The sequence below is a fragment of the Gracilinanus agilis genome, chromosome 3 (genome assembly GCF_016433145.1).
Source record: "Gracilinanus agilis isolate LMUSP501 chromosome 3, AgileGrace, whole genome shotgun sequence".
Classification (NCBI taxonomy): Eukaryota; Metazoa; Chordata; class Mammalia; order Didelphimorphia; family Didelphidae; genus Gracilinanus; species Gracilinanus agilis.
In genome coordinates, this window is record NC_058132.1 from 416,144,615 (window position 1) to 416,165,117 (window position 20,503).

General features: G+C 36.8%; 1 protein-coding gene across 1 annotated transcript in view; it reads right to left on the reverse strand.

Moving 5' to 3' along the window:
* The window catches only part of ABCG1 (ATP binding cassette subfamily G member 1), an 82,225-nt gene extending 62,333 nt beyond the window's left edge, over positions 1-19,892 (reverse strand). Inside the window, exons 1-2 of the mRNA XM_044666892.1 lie at positions 19,851-19,892; positions 16,073-16,310 (exon numbers count right to left, since the gene is read on the reverse strand). Of these exons, the coding sequence (XP_044522827.1) occupies positions 16,073-16,310; positions 19,851-19,892 (280 nt within the window). The remainder of the gene's footprint in view (positions 1-16,072; positions 16,311-19,850) is intronic.
* Positions 19,893-20,503: the final 611 nt, after the last annotated feature.

Below are 20,503 nucleotides of genomic sequence, written 5' to 3' on the forward strand. Positions count from 1 at the left end.
CATATAATCTACTGGACATCCAGTTTGAAGTATCTGAAAGGCAACTGGAGATATATAGGGTTGGAGATCAGCAAAGAGATTAGGACAGAAAAAGTAAATTTGAGATTCATGGGAGCTGATCACTAAGTGGTGGCTAACATAAGAGGGCCCAGGTCAGAGTCTTAAGGCATACCTAAGGTTAGAAGATGTATTCAGGAGGAAGATCCAGCAAAGGAGACAGAACAAGCAATCAGATAGGCAAGAGGAAAATGAAGAGAGAGTAGTATCTTAAAAACTTGAAGAGAAGAAATTATCAAGGAGAATGATTGTCAGTGTCAAAAACTGCAGGGATGAAAAGAAGGATGAACTCAGAAAAGACCACTGGATTTGGCAACTCAGATCATTAGTAATTTCAAAGAGAGCAGTTTCAGTGGAATGATGCAGGATGGCAGATTGTAAAGGGTTAAATTGAGACACCTACTATAGATTATATTTTCAAAGAATTTAGCTATGATGGGCAGAAAAGTTGTAGGATGTTTGTGGGGATAGAAAAACCAAGTAAGGGCTCTTTGAGGATGAGGGAAACATGATATTTTTTAGGCTGTAAGAAATAGGCTAATGGGGGAAATTGAAAATGAGTGAGAGTGACAGAGCAGGGAGTAAGTTGAATATACTTTGATAATTTCTGGGGGGGAAATGCAAAACAAAAATCAAGGGATAAGAAAAGAGGAATACACTGGGAAAAGAGAAAAGGAAGAGAAAATTGGAGGTAAATTATCTTCCATGAGGAAGTACATAAAAATCAATTCAGTGGAGGGGATGGTAGAGGAGGCAGGCAATGCTTGAACCTTACTCCTATCAGAAATGGTGCAAAGTAGGAATAACATCCACTGGCAGTTAGCTATAGAAACCCATCTTATCCTACAGTAGATAGACTTCTTACAGAGAAGTAAGAAGGTAAAAGGAAACAAGTAAAGGAAGGGACAGATAAATGAGAGGGTCACTCAGAGACTATAGTCAGAAATAAAAACATTTATGAAATGAGAAAGACTGAAAGGAAAGAAGGAGAAGAATAAACAGGGGAAAATAAGATGGAGGGAAAATGAGAGTAAGGACAACAGAAAGGGCAATCTGTTGAAGGAGATGGGATATAATGAGATCACTTGAACAGGTAGAAAGTTTAGCCATGATAAGGAGAAAGGCCATTACCTCATGTGAGACTAAAGGAGGAAACAGTGGGAAGAAGGCACATGAGTGATAGATGAGGAAGTTCATAGCAAGTAGCCACAATTTTATCTGTAAAATATGAGGGGAGGATCTCAGCTGAGAGAGTAGAGGAAGGAAGAGCTATGGGGAGGAAGAATATAAAGGTCTGGAAGAGCAGCTGTGGAGAGTGGGAGAATGAGCTGATTAGGGAGGTGTAGAAGGATTGCCTAGCAGCACTGATGTCCTGGTTGCAGTTGTGTAACATAAATTTGCAGTGGACTTATAATAGTTGCATGATTTTTCCCACCTTCATCCAGTAATATGTTTGTAAGAGCAAAGGTAGAAAATAGTGGGAGTGATCCAAAGCTGAGGCTTGACAAGGCACCATGGGCAATAAGATACAGAGCTAGAGACCAAAGAGGACAGTATACCATTTGAACTGGTTCACCAAGGGGTTAAGATGGAGATAAAGAAAAGAGTGACTAGTGCAGGAGTGATGGCCTGGGAGAGAACTAAGGGGTCAAGAAGTATAGGTCACAGTATGCATAAAGAGTACTCTACTGTTCTTCTTTGGTATGGGAAGACAGAAGGAGAGGTTGAAAGTTAATAGGTTTTAGTTAGAAAAAGGAATTTCAGAGTTCTTGTATTGAGAGCTACTGTATTTGTAGATGATTGCTAGATTAAGGGTATAATCATTCGCTGTGTGGGGCTGAGGTGGGGTGGAGTAAAATGAGGAACTGAGTGATTTGGGTATTTGAAGAGTAACTGGATGCATGTTGAAATTTCCTAGTCTCAGGGTAGGAATTTAGAAAGAAAGATTGTGAGCCAGGTTTCCTCATCTTAATGGAAAGAAAAGAAGTGACCTAGAGGTCCATAAACAACAGCTACCAGGGTTCTGATTGGGTAGAGAATGTGGATTGTATGGACCTCAAAGGAGAAAAAGGTTACTGAAAGAGGGAAGAAGGGGAAGAGTCTTGCCCAGGAGCATATAACCAGTATGTGTCAAAAGCTAAACGTGGACTTAGGTCTTCTTGACCACAAATGTAGCATTGTCCACAAGACTATCTCTCTACTACCTTCTCATAAAGTTCTTATAAGGAAACACCTATGTAAACCTTAAAACGCTCCATAAATTTAAGTCATTATTACGGAATCAGGATTACCATCACTGAAGAAAGTTCACACTTAGATATAGTAATTTCGGTCTAGTAATCTTATCTTTAAGATTATTGTTTTCAGTCATGAACCCATTTGGGGTTTTCTTGGCAGAGATTTTGGCGTAACATTTCTTTCTCCAGCTCATTTTATAAATAAGGAAACTGAGCCAAATAGGATTAAGTGACTTGCCCAGTGTCTAGTAAGTGTCTAAGGCTAGATTTGAACTCAGATCTTCCTGACTCCAGGATCAGGGTTCAATTCACTGTGTCACCAAGCTGCTCAGCTTATTTTATAGATGAAGAAACAGGTAAACAGGGTTAAGTGACTTGCTCAGGATCGCATAGCTAATAAGTGTCTGAGGCCAGATTTGAACTTGGGAAGATATCTTCCTGACTCCAGTTCCAGCAATCTATTCACCTTGCCATCTGGTTACCCTAAGATATCTAGGTAAACTATCTTTATTGACAAAGAAACTAAACATTCTTTTTTTGTTAGCATTTTAAAAATATATAACTTAAGTAACAACAATATAATGCATATGATCTGTTTTTATATCTAATACATTATAATATGTAATTATGTGATAATATAGAATATTATAATATATAAAATATTATATGTAATAATTCAAGAGAAACAAATTCTCACATTAGTTATGTCCAAAAATCAGTCTCATTTTCCCCCTCTTCACTTCCTCCCCTCCCCAAGAAAGCAAATAGTATGATTTAGGTTGCATATATATGTACGTATTTTACAGAGGAGGAAAGAGGCAACCAGGGTTAGGCAACTCGTCCAGAATCATACAGCCAGTGAGTATCTGAGGCCAGATTTGAAATCAGGAAAATGTCTTCCAGCATTCTATCCACTTTGCCACCTGGCATATAATGCAGTATTTCTCTCTTCATTATGTTGTGAAACAAGATACTTATTATTTACACAAGAGAAAAAAATCATGGAGGAAATAAAGTGAAGAACCTAGCAGTGCAACCCTGGGGTTCTGTTGCCTAATCCTTACCGTTCTTCTGCCTTGGATCCAACACAGTATTGATTCTAAGACAGAAGAAAAGGCTTAAAAAAAAATGGTAGCTTTCAATCTGCATCCAGACCTGTTTCTTCTATGAGGCTAAACATTCCCATTCTTCATAAACATAGATCACAGATGCAGAATTAGAAACAGTCTTGGAGATCATCTATCTAATCGAATCCTTTCATTTTATAGCTAAGGAACCTGAAACCCTGGAGAGAAGGGACTTATTCAAGGTCATATTGACAGTAAGTGACTGAATCCAGACTTGAACTTCGGTCCTGTGATAAACGAGCCAGTCACCCCTCCACGGATCCCAGAAATGTGTAAGTACTGTGCTCCCGCCCAAGCTGCGGATAATGTAATCCATCTGCTTTAGAGAAAAGAGAAAAGCCCAAAGGGGTGGAGGGGGAGGGAGAGGGGGAGAGAGAGCAGAGGGGGAAAAAACCGAGAGAAGAGAAGAGAATTCTTATTACTCGGCATCTTCTTTTCCTAACTTAGCAACAGTGTAAAGAACAGCCAATTGGAACGAGCTTCCTCTTGGTAATGCATCATCACTGAGGTTACTAGCGTGCATTGACCGAAAGTAACACCCTACTTAAAGCAGCGAGATATCTGGGTCTGGGCATGCGGGCAGGCTCTCTGCTGCAGTGCACCTGATCAGAAAAGAACAGACCTTTTAACTAATTTCTCCCTCCAAATCCTTTACAAAATTAAAGAGAAAATCCTGCTTCTGATTAGGCACAATTCAAACCTGGCAGAGAATGAAATCTTTCAGGCAGTCCACATCAGAGACACAAGCAAATGTACGTCTTGTTTAAAGGAAAGTTGCTTGAAAGCATTTGTAACCATATCCTAGCAGGGAATTAGAAGATATTTATCTCTTAAATCCATTTAGACATTCTGACAAATCAAAAAGAAAAAAAGAGTCCCAGAAATTTTATTCCGGCTTTTCAAACAAAGGAAAGCAGAGCTATCACAAAAGAAAAAAAGGTAATTTGAAGAAAATAATAAAAGGTCATGAGAAAAAGAAAAGGAATATGAGCAAATGAAGCTATAACCCTCCAGAGGTCACAAAAAGAAAAAGAAAGACATAAGAGAAGGATACAGATCTCCTAGGAGCCATTGAGGATATGTCAGTTTACAAGAAGTTTCTTTAAGTAAAAAAGAAAATTTTTTAGGTTTTGCTTTCACCAAGTAGAAAATTTTCTATGTAGGAATGTGCATGTTTGTTTTTAATAAATGTTTTTATTTATGTTTTTTGTTTAATAGTTTGTTTATATGTTTCATAAATGTTTTTTTAAGCCCTTATCTTCTGTGTATTGGCTCCTAGGTGGAAGAGTGGTAAGGGTAGGCAATAGGGATCAAGTGACTTGCCCAGGGTCACACAGCTGGGAAGTATCTGAGGCTAGATTTGAACCTAGGACCTCCCGTCTCTAGGCCTGGCTCTCAATCCACTGAGCTACCCAGCTGCCCCTTCAAAAATGTTTTTAACAAACATTTACTATGTGTCAGTCACTATGCAAAAGACTGAGGATACAAATATAAGGGAAAAGAAACACTTCTTGCTCTGCCCTCTAAGTAGTTATATCTTCAAATGGGGAAAGACTTTGCATAAAAGAAAGCTGAAAAACCCAGGAGGGGTAGGAAGGAGGAAAGGTAGGTACATGACAGAAAAGTCCAAAAGGCAACCTGATGAAATGAAATGAGAAGATGACTGTTCTGGGCACCCTCACTTAGTTGGAGATTCTAATGTAAGAATTCCAGTCTGAAGTGGTCTTTGAGGATAGAGGCTGATACATTTTTATTAATATGTGGAAGTAAATTTAGTCCCTCTTTTTTTCCCCCAGTCCTAAGTAAGAACATGAATTAAAGGGAAGGGATATAATGTAGCCCTGTTGGAGCCATGTTGATGGAAGGGACAAGGAGCTACATTTCAGGTCAATACAAGCAAGAATTTTCTAACAATTAAAATTGATCCAAAACAGAAGAGGTTGCAGCATGACCCAGTGGGGTCTCAGCCATTTTTGAATAAAGCCCAGAGGGTCATCTGTCAGGAACCTTGTATTGCAGGGATTCCTGAATTGGGTGGAAGGTTATTCTAATTGATCTTTGAGTCACTTTCCAACTCAGCCAATGATTGCAGTCATATCTCATTTGAAAAGTCACAATCTTCTGAGTCATTTGGTATGTATCAATTTGGAAGCAGCAGCTAGGTGGCACAATGGATAGAGCACCTGGGGTTAGGAAATTGTTGTTGTTGTTTAGTTGTTTCAGTCATGTCTGACTCTTTGTGAGCCTGATTTGGGGTTTTCTTGGCAGAGATACTGGAGTGGTTTGGCACTTTCTTCTCCAGCTCATTTTACAGATGAGGACACTGAGTCAAACAAGGGGAAGTTACTTGTCCAGAGATACATAGTACTAAGTGTCTGAGCCCAAATTTTAACTTAAGAAAATGAGTCAGTCTTCTGGACTCCAGATCTGGCTCTCTATCCACTGCACAAGCTAGCTGTCCCTGGTATCAGGAAGACCTGAATTCAAACCAGCCTCAGACACTAATTAGCTGTGTGAACCCGAGAACATCCCTTAATTTTGTTTGCCTCAGTTTCCTTATGTGTAAAAGGAGTTGGAGAAGGAAATGACAAACTACTCCAATACCTTTGCCAAGAAAACCCCAAATAGGGTCATGAAGTATCAGATACATCTAAAATGACTGAACAACAATTTTGAAGCCATGTTGCTTATTCACTTGGACATAGTAGCCAATTATCACCCTGTAAGAATTGAGAACTAAAACTATCTATCTTGTGTATCTATGTTGTGTCAAAATAGGAGTCTCAATTTTTTCAAACCACCTTCTTATTAGAGGTCAAACTATCCTCTGTCAAGACAGTCAAACTATTAAAACTATCAATTCCTTAAATTTAAGTAAAATAATATTGATGGAAATAATACTAATAGCATTAGATAGTGCTTAAAGGATTGCAAAGCTCTTTACAAATATTATCTCATTTTATCTTCAAAATAACCATTTGAGGTAGATGCTATTATTATCTCATTTTACATGAGAGAAACAGAATAGTATGAAGCTGAATTTGAACTCCATTTATCTTGACTGCAACTCCAGCACCCTATTCACCTATAAACTCACCTATAAACTCTGAGTTGGTAGAGTATATTTTTGCCAAAAACAGATAGGCTCCTAAAATAATCCAATCTCATTATTCTAGAAGTTACTGACTCCTGGAAAAGGATTTGGTAAACAATTTTATTCCAGTTTACAAGTAAAATAAAAAGATTTATACTAAACAAAATATCATTGTTCTTTATTGCTTAAACTTGGTGACTTTGGTTCTGCCATTCTGGAAAAATATTAAATGAAACTGCTGAGTATTCAACATAAGGTCCTAGACTTGGAATCTAAAGAGCTTTAAATGAAAAAGAATGGAGGAGGGATAAGAATTACTATTATATACACATGTATTTCTAAATATTCAGATATATGTGTATTTACACACATACCCACACACATACATACATACATACATACATACATCTCCCAAACTTGATACTATAGAATAGTCATAAAGAAACTAAAGCAACAGAAATCCAGAGGAGGCAAATTTTTAAACCCATGGCTACAAATGTCTATATAGAAATGTTCAAAGTTTAGGCAAGGAATAAGAGGTCCTAATGTTAAGGAGTTAAGATCTACATCTAGATAGTAACTGAACCATAGTTGTGGTTGGATATATTTTATTTAAAAGAAATAGGATAGGTAAGTGGGAGGATAGGGTAGAACTGTATATCAATAAGGTATGCTCGTGTAAAAAAATCCAGCAGAGGAGGAAAGCATGATGGAGAATATTTAGGTGAAGGTTAAAGGAATCAGAAAAAAAAGTGATTCTCTCTTTCCAGGTCATTTGGACAGAAAAAAGAAATAGATGAATTAAAAAAATAGATCATTAATCCAGTAAAGAGGCATGATACAGTAGTGATGAGAGGAGAGATGTGATCTCTATATCTCCTCCTCACTCCCCTTTTTTCCTTCCCCTACCCATTGCAGGCTAGCTAATAAATAACTTCATTAACTGCCACTGTACATGCTACTGCTTCTTGGAGATTTGGGTGAGAATTAGGTCCATTAGAATGGACACCAAATGTGGATAAGCAGCCCTGAAAATGGTTCTGCAAGTCTTCATACTAGAGGTGCTAGTCTCCTCTGAACACACCCCTTATAAGATAAATGAGGAGATAATAAGAGAAGACTTATCTATGGATCATAAATGAATTGAAATCACCTCGTCTAGATGCACATCATCATCTGGTTCTGAATGAACTGGAAGATTTGGTTTCTGAGTATGCTCAGTGATATTTAAAAGGACAGAAAAACAACAACAAATGTTCCATTAAAAAAATGGTAAAGGGGCAGCTAGGTGGCTCAATGAATTGAGAGCAGGCCCAGAAATGGCAGGTCCTTGGTTCAAGTTTGGCCTCAAATATTTCCTAGCTGTGTGATCCTGGGCAAGTCACTTAACCCACATTGCCTAGCTCTTTCTACTCTTCTGCCTTGGAATCAATACTTATGCAAAAGATAAAGGTTTAAAATAAAAGAAAGAATAAAGGCTGTAAATCATAGGTCAGTGAGCTTAACTTCAATTACTGAGTGAAATTTTAGAATGGATCATTAAAAGGATGGCTGGCAAATGCCTAGAACAGGATACCTAATACATTGGATAACAGTTAGCATCCAAAGGATCTAAAGAATCTAATAAGATGTGACTAGAAAGCCAAGCAGGAGATGGGAGGTCCTCCATTCAAATCAGGTCTCAAATACATCTTGGTTGTGTGACCCTGGGCAAGTCTCTTGACCCCGAATACCTAGTCCTTATTGCTCTTCTGCCTTCCAATCCAGAAGGTAAGGCTTTGTTTTTGTTTTTGTTTTGTTTTGTTTTGAACCTAATAAGATGAAATTATTAGGGATAAATGTAAAGTAATATTTGGGTCCAAAAAAAATCAACCTCAGAGTTATAAAATTGGAGAAACATGGTTGAACATGTTCTGAAAAAAAGATCTCCTGATTTCAAAGTCAATATGAAATATCAGGGCAATGTAGTAGTCCTTGATGTGTTAAACCTGACTTAGTCCAGTTCCTTACAATTTAGACCTGATAATATAAAGAAATGAGTCATTCACAGTTAACAAAAGAGGTTTATTTGCCTACAGCAAAGGAAGGATAATCCACAAGGATATTTGGTGAGGACACTACATTGATTAAGGCAGAAGCACACAGTTTCCTTGTTTTAGTCATGCAGTGGTTCCATCGTCAGAAGCCTCAGAGAGGGACTTGGAGCTCCCAGTGGCCTTTTTTTACTCAGGCAAACAGGAAACTACATCAACAACCTAAGCTAGTCTCCTGAGCCAATTAACTCTCAAGGTGAATTTCAATACCTCTTGAAGAAAAATAGTGGCCTAACCTAAATGGGGTAGGACCTTAGAAAAAGCTAGCCATCCTCTTATTACACAGTCAAAAAGAGCTAATGAAACCTTGGACTGAATGTTCTAGCTTCAAGAAGTTAGGTGGTGGCAGTTACACTTTCTATGCCTTCATTATACCTTGCATAGAATTTCATGTTCTGTTTTGGATTCCATGATTTATGAAGGACGCAGATGAACTTCAGATTGTGTCCATAAGAAGGCAATCAAGATAGTCTATGTCATATGAATACTACTTGAAAGAAGATAGCTGTCTTTAAATATCCAAAGGGACCATCAACCTACCTATCAGAAATGACAAATGTTGGAGGTGATGAGGAAAAAATAGATACACTAATTAATTGCTGGTACAGTAGTGAACTGGTCCAACTATTATGGAGAATAATTTGGAACTAGGTCCAAAAGACTGTGTAACTATGTTTTACCTCTGTATCCCAAAGAGAGCAAAGAAGGAAAAGGATCTATATGTACAAAAATATTTATAGTAGCTCTTTTTGTGGTGGCAAGGAATTGGGAATTAAGGGGATGCCCATCAGCTGGGGGATGGCAGAACAAGTTGCATTATGAATATGATGGAGTATTATTATGTTATGGGAAATGATGGGGAGAAGTGTTTGAAAAAACATGGCAAGAGACCTATATGAACTGATGCAAAGTGAAGTGAGAAGAGATGCAGCAGGGCAGCACAGCAGATATAGTGCAAGGCCTGGAGTCAGGAGGACCTAGGTTCAAATCTGTCTTCAGATACTTTCTAGCTGTGTGACCCTGGGCAAGCCATTTAACCCTATTTGCCTCATCTTCATCATCAGTATAATGAGCTGGAGAATGAAATGGCAAACTACTCCAGTATCTTTGCCAAAAAAAATCCAAACGGGGTCATGAAGAGTCAGAAGTGACTGAACAACATTAAAATTGTTACTACACCAATATATGAGAGACAGCCCCACAGGAAGACATTGAATGGTAAAACCAATAATGTCAAAGACCAGTAATTTGAGTAATACTGTTCTCTCCTAAATCTGACCATTACATTCTCAATAATTCTGATAGTTCATTTGTTAAAGACAACTATGATCCCTTTCAAGTTTAAAAAGCAATTTCATTCTGAAAAATTACTTTATCCCACTACCAGGTAATGTTATCAAATTTGAAAAGCAAATGAATAAAGACAACTATCACACCTTGTGATAGTTGTGCCTACAGTTCTATAGAAATCCTATAGAAAAGACTGGAATCAAGATTCCTCAGTATATAGGGACTTCCTAATTTGTTCCTAATTTTTTTGATTGATTAAAAATTAAAATAGTACACTGCTAGAGACTGCTCTTGAAAGGAAGAGCACAGGATAAATGAAATGAGGAATCAGTAGAAAGGAGCTAGAAATGGATAAGATTGTGAAAACGCAATTTCTTTTGGTTTGCCAAAAGCTCTGCAGTTTGAATTTTTAAATGAAAATCCCTATTCAAAAGGGTTAAACAGGATCATTGTGAATTTGGGTAGGAGGCAAACTTCTTATGGAGTTCCCAAAGGATATTTGTTAGTAATAATTGCAATCTTTTGAACCAGCTTGTTATTACAAAGCTGGTCATTTTCCCCCTTTTGTCTTGTTAAGGAGGTGAAAATCTTGAGAAAGATATACAAAATCATCTTTTATAAATGAAGTACAGATTATTAAAGATAATACAAATGTGCCCTGGCATTTAATTCCTCCATTTAGGAAGGCAATAATACAGTGCAGGAGGTTGGCATGCTTGTTTATTTTTCCTTTTAACATGATGAACTGACTGAAGAATTACATATTACATACATGCGCTATTATTTAGACTGTCCTACTTCATTAGGTTGATTCTCCACCTAAATTTTACAACAATGTTGTCTTAACAAATATATTCTATTTCTAAGAATAATGTCACTTGCTTAAAGGATATCAAACCATACATACCAGATTCATTTCATTGGTGAATGGACACTTAGGGCAAGTGTTCTCCATAGTAAAATAAAACTCCCTCATGCATTGTCCACCTGCCTAAATGGATGAAAAAAGCTGCCTTACAGCTCAACCTAAAAGCTAACTTAAAAATAATTAAAAGCTCGGCGAAAGAATGTCACATAGAAAGTACTTAATAAATACGCTTTGATTATTTGATGCCGAGTCTTTCCATAGCATAATATCTACACGTTATTAATATGTCTATCCTATGGGGCAACATACCTAAATCTGCCAAATCTTGCCAAAAAAGATAGCTCTTATCCACACGTCCATGACTTTTAAATTTTGAATAAGTAAAATCCTTACAATCCTGGAAATGATTTAAAATAAATGGAAATATCAAAACAACCTTAAAGTTTAAAGTTCAAAAAGCAAAGTCTGAAAAATAAAGTCTTGTTTGTGAACTAAAATAACAGTATATGTGGTGAAAGCGAAGTTTGATACTCTTCCAAATGATTTTGTCCCATCAGTTTCTGCCGCATGAGTTAATTCCTTGTGGGAAAGTAATTACTACATGAGAAGTATGTGAAGGTGTCCTCAGGGATTATTATTTTTTCTCCTGAGCATAATTCCTTTCAGAATTATGTTCTCTACTAGGAATCCATTATATGATCTAGGTTTCTCTCTAAAGAGGTCATTAATCATGTGAAAAAAAGCATAAATGCAATTGAAAAAGCAATATGCCTCTAAGCTTTTTGTGTATTTGAACTCAAGTTTAACAGTTAATGTATATTGGACTCTCTAGCCCACAGAACAATACCTTTGGTAAATAGCTTTTTCTTCAAAAAATTTCAAGGTCTTTGGTTCTTTGAATAGTTTTATAGTGGTACGGCATTATGTTTCTCTTACTGATACTGGGCCTACTATCATGGATCTATGTGCTAGGTGAAAAAAATGGTTTAGCAATATCTTTCTGATATTTTCAATAGCATCCAAGGCAATAAAAGTCATAAGGGTTTGATATTGGTTCCAGGTGTGCCAGAAACCAGCTGTAAGATTTTGGGCAGGTCACTTTATTTCTCTGGGCTTTTGGATCTTATATGGAAAGTAAGGAAGGGTGACTAAATGGTTCTGATGGGCTCTTCCAAAATAAAATTTGATGATTTTTCCATGGCTTTATGATCAAAATATTTTATAGTCAAACTTCAATATAAAGTGTTGAACACCAGCAGTATAACTAATGTGCTAAAAGTTTGAAAAGATAAATCTTAAGAAATGACAAGGAGGAAGAGCTCAGAAAAACCTGGCAATATTTACACAAACTGAAGAGTGAAATAAGCAGAACCAGAAGAACACTATACACAGGGACAGGAATACTGTACGATGATCAACTGTGAAAAACGTGGCTATTCTCAGCAACACAATGATCCAAAATAATCCAAAAGGCCTCATGATAAAAAAATGCCATCTGCTTCCAGAGAAAGACTTGATAGAGTCTGAATCCAGACCAAAGCAAACATCATTTTTCACTTCCTTTCTCATTTTTTTGTTCTAGTTTCCAGATTAATATAAAAAATGTTTTACATAATTGTACATGTAAAATCTATAAGAGATTGATTTCAGTGGGGGAGGGAAAATTCAAGACTCAAAATTCTTTTTAAAATGCTGTAAATGGAGGAAAGGTGGGGGAGATAGTCCCTAATTCAGGGAGTATACCTTGAGATGCATTTAGAGAATTCTAAATCCAAAAAGCTCTACAATGAGAAAATGAAAATGTGTAAGTTCTATTAATAAGAGGCGTTATACCATAAGCTTTCACTCAGTAAGAAAAAAGCTCAAAATTTATCTTGCTCCTGCCTCAGAACCTAGTGAGTTAACAGAGCCCCCTCTACCCCCCCCAAAAAAAAAACTAACAAAAAATAAACATAAGGTCAAAGCTTTAAGGGATGCTGAAACCTTAAGGGATCCTAAAACAACAACAACAATAACAATAACAACAACAAAATAAGGTAAGAGTGTTGCTTCTCTGATAACTACTAAGACTTCTCAGCCAAGATGTCACATAGGGTTGTGAACAAGTTGATGTAACCTCTGGTTTTTAATTACTAAGGAATTCTGTGACACACACACAGCCATCAGGAACAAAGGATTTGAAGCAAAAGGGTTCTTGGAGAAAGGCAAAGAAAAATAATAGAAATAGCCCTGGCTTTGGGGTTAGAGAAGCTGTTCCTGTCACTGTCTCAGGAAAGCCAGGTAATTTCCTTGATCATCCTCCTCTTTTTGGAGGTCATTAAGGAGCTGAAAATTCTACTCACTCTTCATAGCTGACCTTGTGGGACCTTGATTAAGTCATTGTCTGTAAAATGGAGAGTTTTAATGTCCAGATCTTATCCTTTGGGCCCGTGATTCCTCGAAGACCCAAGGAGATAAGGTGACATAACAAATTCAAATCTGTAGGTAGATCCAAATTCAGTGTTCCGTCTAGCTATACTATAACTCCTCTAGTAGAAGTAAGAGCAAGATTAAGTGAATAGGAGGAATCTAATAGCATAAACTAAGAAATTGGAGGAAGAAAGATTCATTTTTAGCTTTGGGTGTAGTCTGGGTATCTTACAACAAGCACATGGCACCTGAAAAGTCAAAACAAAAGAGGCTTATCGTGTAGAATGACTAGTCTTATTGTTTTCTCCAATATCACCAATTGCATTCAGTATCTGATTAGATAAAAATGCAAGTGCTTTTAATGACTGGTATTAAAATTATTTTTAAAAATGTACATGCCAGTTAGAAATTATATTCAAAATGGGATTCTGCCAACAGTTTCTAAATGTTTAAAAACTCTGGGTTGTAGATCACTATCACATTTATTTTTATTTTAGTTAGAGGAAATAAATTAATTCTGTAATTTATTAATTTTTTTCTAATTTATTGATTCAAAAATATATTTTGGCATCACAGACACTTTCAAACTCTCTTACAAAGTATACATGTTTTTTGAATATGGTGTTGATGATCTAACATTTTTAAACAACAAGCCAAGTTGTTTTTTGTTTTTTTAAAAAACTCTTACCTCTGTTTTAGAGACAATAAGTGTTGGTTCCAAGAAAGAAGAGGAGCAAGAGCTAGGCAGTCAGAGCCAAGTGACTTGCCTAGGGTCACACAGCTTTACTGGCTAAGTTTTTATAGATACAAATAATAGGCTGATAGAAATATTATCTGAGGCAAAGGTTTAATGTTCCAGTTTAAAGACAATAGAAACCCAACCATAACAAAAGCTTTTTGACATTTTAAGCGGACTTTTCAATCTTTTTTCTCTTAAATAAAACCCTTATTTTGACTTTAAATGATCGCTCTATTGCAAATAGTAATATGGAAATAGGTTTTGAACAATGATACACATATAACCCAGTGGAATTGCTTGTCAGCTCTGAGAGCGGGGAGGGAAGAGGGGAAGGAAAGAACATGAATCATGTAACCATGGCAAAATACTCCAAATTAATTACTTAATTAATTTTAAAAAATAAAAGTAAAAGTAAATAAAACCCTTTCCTCAAATTAAAGAGAAAAAAACTGTACTTTATTGTGAAAGTTTCAACAGATTCAAACAAATGTTCATAACCTTAGCCTTGCATGTAAAAGAATCCTTTTCTTAAAAAATAAAGGGCTGTGTGTTTAATCACAAGTATAAATTGTTAGATAGTAGTGGACATTCAAAATATATAGTCCTTCTCCTGATCACAGAATTTCAAAGCTGAAGAGTTTAGCAGTTATCTAGTCCAACCCATATGCAAAAGGAAAACTTGTTGCAGCAAGAAAAGCTAACTGCCAAATCCAATAGAGTTTTCCTCAGTGTTTATTCTTAAACTTTCTGCAATATGTGAAACTACCAACTTTTCTTCTTGATATATTCCACTTTCATGATTTCTTTGAGGCTACTGTCTCCTGGGTTCTTATTCTATCTATGAACACTCCTCAGTATCTTTTGCTGGCTTGTTCTTTGTTCTATTTCCCCAAAGAAACTGACCTTTTCTCTTCTGCCTCTAATTTCTTTCTTTCTATTTTATTTATTTTCTTTTTTATTATCTTCATGTCTGCCTCTAATTTCTAATATCTACTCCCATCACTTAAATGTATAACAAACATGATAAATAAAACTAAATAAATATTACCTATTATAATAATTTTAATTATCATTTTGAAGGGGAAAGAAAGCAGGGAAAAGGGAAAATTTATATAGTACTTGGCAGGCTTTGTTTTGAGTATTTTACAAATATTATTCCATTTGATCCTCACGACTCAGCAAGGTAGATGCTATTGTACCCCATTTTACAGTTGAGAAACTGAAGCAGATAGAAATTAAGTGCCTGGGCTAGGTTACATTGCTAGAAATATCTAAGGCTGGGTTTGAACTCAGGTCTTCCTGACTCCAGGTCCAGTGCTCTCTACAGGTAGAGCCCATTGTTTAACCTAGCTCAGGAAATTTCTAAATTTGCATATCCAGTTATAACTTCTTCTCAATTGCAGATCTGAAAAATAATTCCACTTGGATGTTCATTAACCCTAAAATTCAAAATGCTCAAAATGAAATAATAATCTCCCCTCTCATTTATTTACCAAAATAAAATATTCTGATAGCATTACCATCTTCCCAGTTATCCAGATTTGTAACCTTAGATATCTCTGGCTTTTCTTAATCCTTCACTCATTCAGTTGCAGTCTTGTTGATTCTATATCCACAATATCTTTCACCTGTGTCTCCTCTCCACTCACATAGCCACCACTCTACTATACAGATCTTCATTCTTTCTCACTTAAAATACTGAAAAAGATTCTTAACTGCTTCCTCTCTTCTCCCCTCTCTAATTTATTTTTCACATTGCTGCTAAAATACATTTTGAAATGCACAATCTGGCCATTTCATCCATTCATAGAACAATTGCTTATCGGATACAATTTTAAAATCATTAACCTGCCATGCAAGGACATTCACAATTTGTTTTCAATCTATTTTTCTAATTTTACTTGACTATGACCAAAATTTGATAATACTTTAATCTTTAATTTCCTAAGATTGGAACACTTCACAACAATGTATCAAAGAATCAGGCCTCTTAGAACTTTGAGATTATCTAGTTCCACCTTCTTGTTTTACCAGTTAGAGAAGTAAAAATTGGAAATATCAAAAGTTTTAGTCAACAGATTTATTGAACAATAAGAGTTCACTATACTCTGCCTTCCCCAATGCTTCTCCCTCAATCTTAACAGTAAGCTTGCCTCACCTTTTTTCCTCCACCATGGTCCTTCTGGGACAGAATAGGAAAGGTCCTTAAATTCAATGTTCACTGCTGCCCTCCTAGGCAAGGAGGAGAAACGCTGAGCTTCAGTCAAATTGTTGTCCACCTTGTTCATGTGTCCATTCAGCAGGTCAGTCTCCGTGCTGTCCATGTTATTTGAAACCACCTCATCTACTGAGACACACACTGACTTTGGCTCACCTGAAGAATAACTGCTGGCATTCTAGGGGGAAAAAAGAAAAGAAAGAGGCAATAAGGTCTTGTAAGTTACACAGATGAAAGCAAAGTCATCATCATTAACTACCAAAATCAAGAAAATTCCAATGGTGCCTTATCATAAACAACAGTATATCTGGTTTTATTTTTTAAAAGGGCCATAAATTGATTTTTTTCTAAAATGTTTAGATTAAATATTTTTTTGAAATTGAAATGTGAAAAGGTAAATTGCCCAAAATTTTAGAGATCATGAAATAAAGTAATAATTATGATAAGCAAACCATTTTTTTGAAATACATTTAGTGGCAGCAAATGTAATAATAACCTAAAGAAATTTTAAATTAGTTCTTTTCTTACCTTTCACACAATCTTTCATTCAATTTCTTAATCACAATCATATTACACTTTGCATTCCTCTATTATCCAATTTTATCTTCACAACAATCCTTTCTCCTTTCAGATGAGGAAATTCAGGCACAGAGGCCTGAGATTACACAATTAATTTCCTGGTAGATCCAGGGATTGAATGTCTTTTGACAACCACTTTGGTGCTTCAATTTTCTAATTTTTTTAACCTAGTTTTGGCTTTAAAAACTTATTTTGATAGTCGGCTTAATTATAATTGAGGTGTCAAGGACCCAAAGTATTTTTGGGGCAAAGTGAAAAAATAACTTTGTAATGCATTAACAACTGTAAGGGAACAAATAATATCCTGGGAGTTATAAAATACAAAGGGAACCCAAGGTGTACACATAATTTATCCAAGGTACCTTTCTTGAAACTTTAGGGTCAATATAGAACCTTCAAATGAGCATTTATATCTTTTCCATATTGTTGAAATTATTCTTCCTATACAATGATAACTACATATATAACTTACCAATAGAAATTCAGTTTACTATCATACTGCTTCCTATTTACCAATTTAATTTAGGCTTGGAAGAAAAAAAAAACAAAAACAAAATCAGAATGATTTGAGGGTATCTAACCTCAAACAGCTTAATTTGAATAATTAGCCTCCAGCAACTGTTAAATCTAGCAATTATTGTTGAATTAGGGGTTTTAAGGACCCATTAATATGCTACAAAAATTGGAAATCACAAACTTTTTAGCCACATTTGCTCTGAAATTAAGCTTTGACTAACAAATAAAATTTTCTAATTTTTAAAGCAAAAAAGTGTGGGGGGGGGTGTTGCAGAAATTGACAAAATGTCATTCAGCAAACCTATAGCAGGAATATGAAATTGAGATGAAAAAATGGTGTCAAAGCTAAGCCTACTTTGTTCCAGACACTTTTGGAACATTTTTGGAACCATCTAAAATCAGATTCATCAGTCCTCAACTCTGAGATAATCCTTCACGGTGACAGACAAAAGAAAAGAATTCTAAACTCTAATTTAAGAACTTTCTAATAGTAGGCCACAAGAAAGTATTTTTGCTGACTTTCTTTTTAATGATAGAAATATAGTCCTAAACTCTAAGCAATAATGCAAAGAAAAAGAACCAGACACTAATGGTGATAAAAAAAAAAAATAGGAACACACAAATACATTCCTCTCTCTCTCTCTCTCTCTCTCTCTCTCTCTCTCTCACACACACACACACACACACACACACAACACATCCCCTTTTCTCAACTTATATAGCCACTACCTTAGTTCACCTAGTTCAGTCCCTCATTAACTCTTTATATTATAAGAATGAGGAAAGGCAGCACACAAAAGGAAGCAGGAGGAAAAAAGGTACCCAGAGAGGGTACATGATGAAAAGTCCAAAGTAGGGGCAGCTAGGTGGCTCAGTAGATAAGAGTGAGACTTGGAACCAGGAGCTTCTGGGTTCAAATTTGTTCTCAGTTGTTTCCAACTCAGGCAAATTACAACTCCAGTTGCCTAGCTCTTACAGCTCTTCTATCTTGGAACTTATACTTAAGATTCTAAGACAGAAGGAAAAGGCTAAATAGTGCAACTTAGTGGGATATGAATGCCCTCTTTAAATGGAAGTTTGGGGGGAATTCTTCCTCTTCATCATCTATTCAGAGGGTACTGATAATGTATGAGAGAATAATAAAAGAATGAAGCTGATGGAAAATGAAAAGATGCACCTTTTTAATGCTTCCAATTGCCTTACTACTTTCTAACCAAATTATCTCTGAACTCCATTTCAACAGCCCTACACCAAATCTATTCTATACTGAGCTATCAACACTAGGTATTACTTCACAGCGAACCTGTTTGGAATCACAGGAGGTAATTGTGCAAAACAGAGCATGCTCAGAAAATAAGCTCTTTTTTTTTTTAAATCCCCATGAGCTCAGAGCAAGAGGTAACTATAGGTCAAATCCTGCAGAGTACAGCTGACTTCAAATTCAGGATGTTATAAATGAAAAAAAAAAGAGGAGAAGGAAAAATGGATGGGTGTTGTCATTATTGGCTAATAAACCTGTATCTATGAAGTCTTTGTCAATATGTGGTGGGAAAGGGAAGAGAGAAGTAATTTAATGAGATGGGATAATTTCTATACATAGTCTAGAGAGCTGAAATTCAGACTATAAGAAAGGAAAATATTGATGTATTAATTATAGAAAGGTTTTCTTATGGAGGTTTGTCGAGTATAATGCACTCCCACCTCTTCTTAATATGTGTATATAAAAGAAATGGGGGCAGGGGAATATAGCTGAAGGGGTGCTTTTTGATCACTGCAATTGGAAAACATTTAGTATAATTCATTTTTTTGTCCTTCTATAATCTAGCTCTTCATTAAAATGAAAGTCTTCCTATCCCCATCGAAATCTTTATCCGATAATACAATTTGTAAGGTAAAATAAGCATCCTTCTTTTTAAAATATAGGATGTCCGAAGTTTACCTGCAAAAAAGGCTTAGGGCAAGAATTAAGGTTTCCCCTGGCTTCCCTACCACGGCTTCCCAGTAGTCATCACTGCTTTTAACTCCATTAGATCTGTGGGAGAAGATGGATCTCTCAGGATAGCCAGAGGGGAGGACAGGATTCTGTTCAATTTTGGTCCGACATTTCCCAGAGCAAAAAGACAATTCAGAGGAAAGTCACTACCAATAGTCACAGTTACCAAATCCCTGCTGGAAAAGTTTCCCATTGATAAACAGAGAAATTGGCTCTAGCAGCTTCCCCTAACTCCTCTTTCCTAAACTAGGTCCCACAAACGCCTCAGTTGAGGTAGAGGGAGGTTCAAAAGGATCTTGCCCCCTTTCAAAGACTAAAACATTGATTCATTGAAACAATCGTCCCTTTTTCCTGATCTTCAGACATTGCCTGAGACACCAGAAACGGGACATCAGAGGATGGCTGTGTCAGTGATGCACAATTCCTGACTTCATCATTCGCCCCCCCCACTTCAACTCCTCCTTCCCCCAACATTTCCTCTGTCCCCTAAAAGCGGTGGCTTCCACACTTTGTGGCAAGAGAGGAAAGGGATGAAGAGAATATATCTTGATCCCTTCCCCCTCGCCCCAGAAAAACAATAAATAAAAGAAAAAAAGGCAATGACTATTTGCAGGGGATTTCTTCACTTACCAGAGCCGTGCCCACTGAGAAAGCTGCCATCAGATATGCCATGCCCCGGGGGCGGTGGCCAAGGGACAACAGCGCCAGGCTCCTGCAGCAGGCGGTGGTGCAGAAGGTGGAGGCAGCCCCAGAAGAGGGAACTAGAAGAGAGGGAGGAGAAAGAGGAGGGAGGAAGGGAGGAGGAATGAGGGACGAAAGAGGCACCTTTTCGGGCTCTGGCTTATTGTTTACCAGCGCTCCCTCTTCCCTGCCCCCAATGCACCGCTCAGTGCTTCAGTCTCCAAACAGGCGCCAGTGATTGGACTAACCAAGAGAGGGGGCGGGATTACTTGCAGGTAAACGTGCTCTTGTTTTCCTCCTACCCATCTGTGTGATTCACTAGTCTGCCTTCCTGCTATTCTTCGCCGAGATTTTTCCTTATCTTCTTCTCCTCCAACCCCTCAACCTCTTCTGGGTCCCTCTCTGTAGAGGAGGGAGCTTGGAAAAGTGAAGGGAGGGGATGTATGAACAGGACACGGGATGCAAGTGCTTTGGCCCTTGGTGTCCGTTATAATTGACCCTAATTAGTAAAATTTGGCAAATTTTCGCTTTCCAGAAATCTATTTGCGATTTAACTGAAAGTAGCAATTCTGGTTCACAAGAGGGTAACTAGGATGATTGAA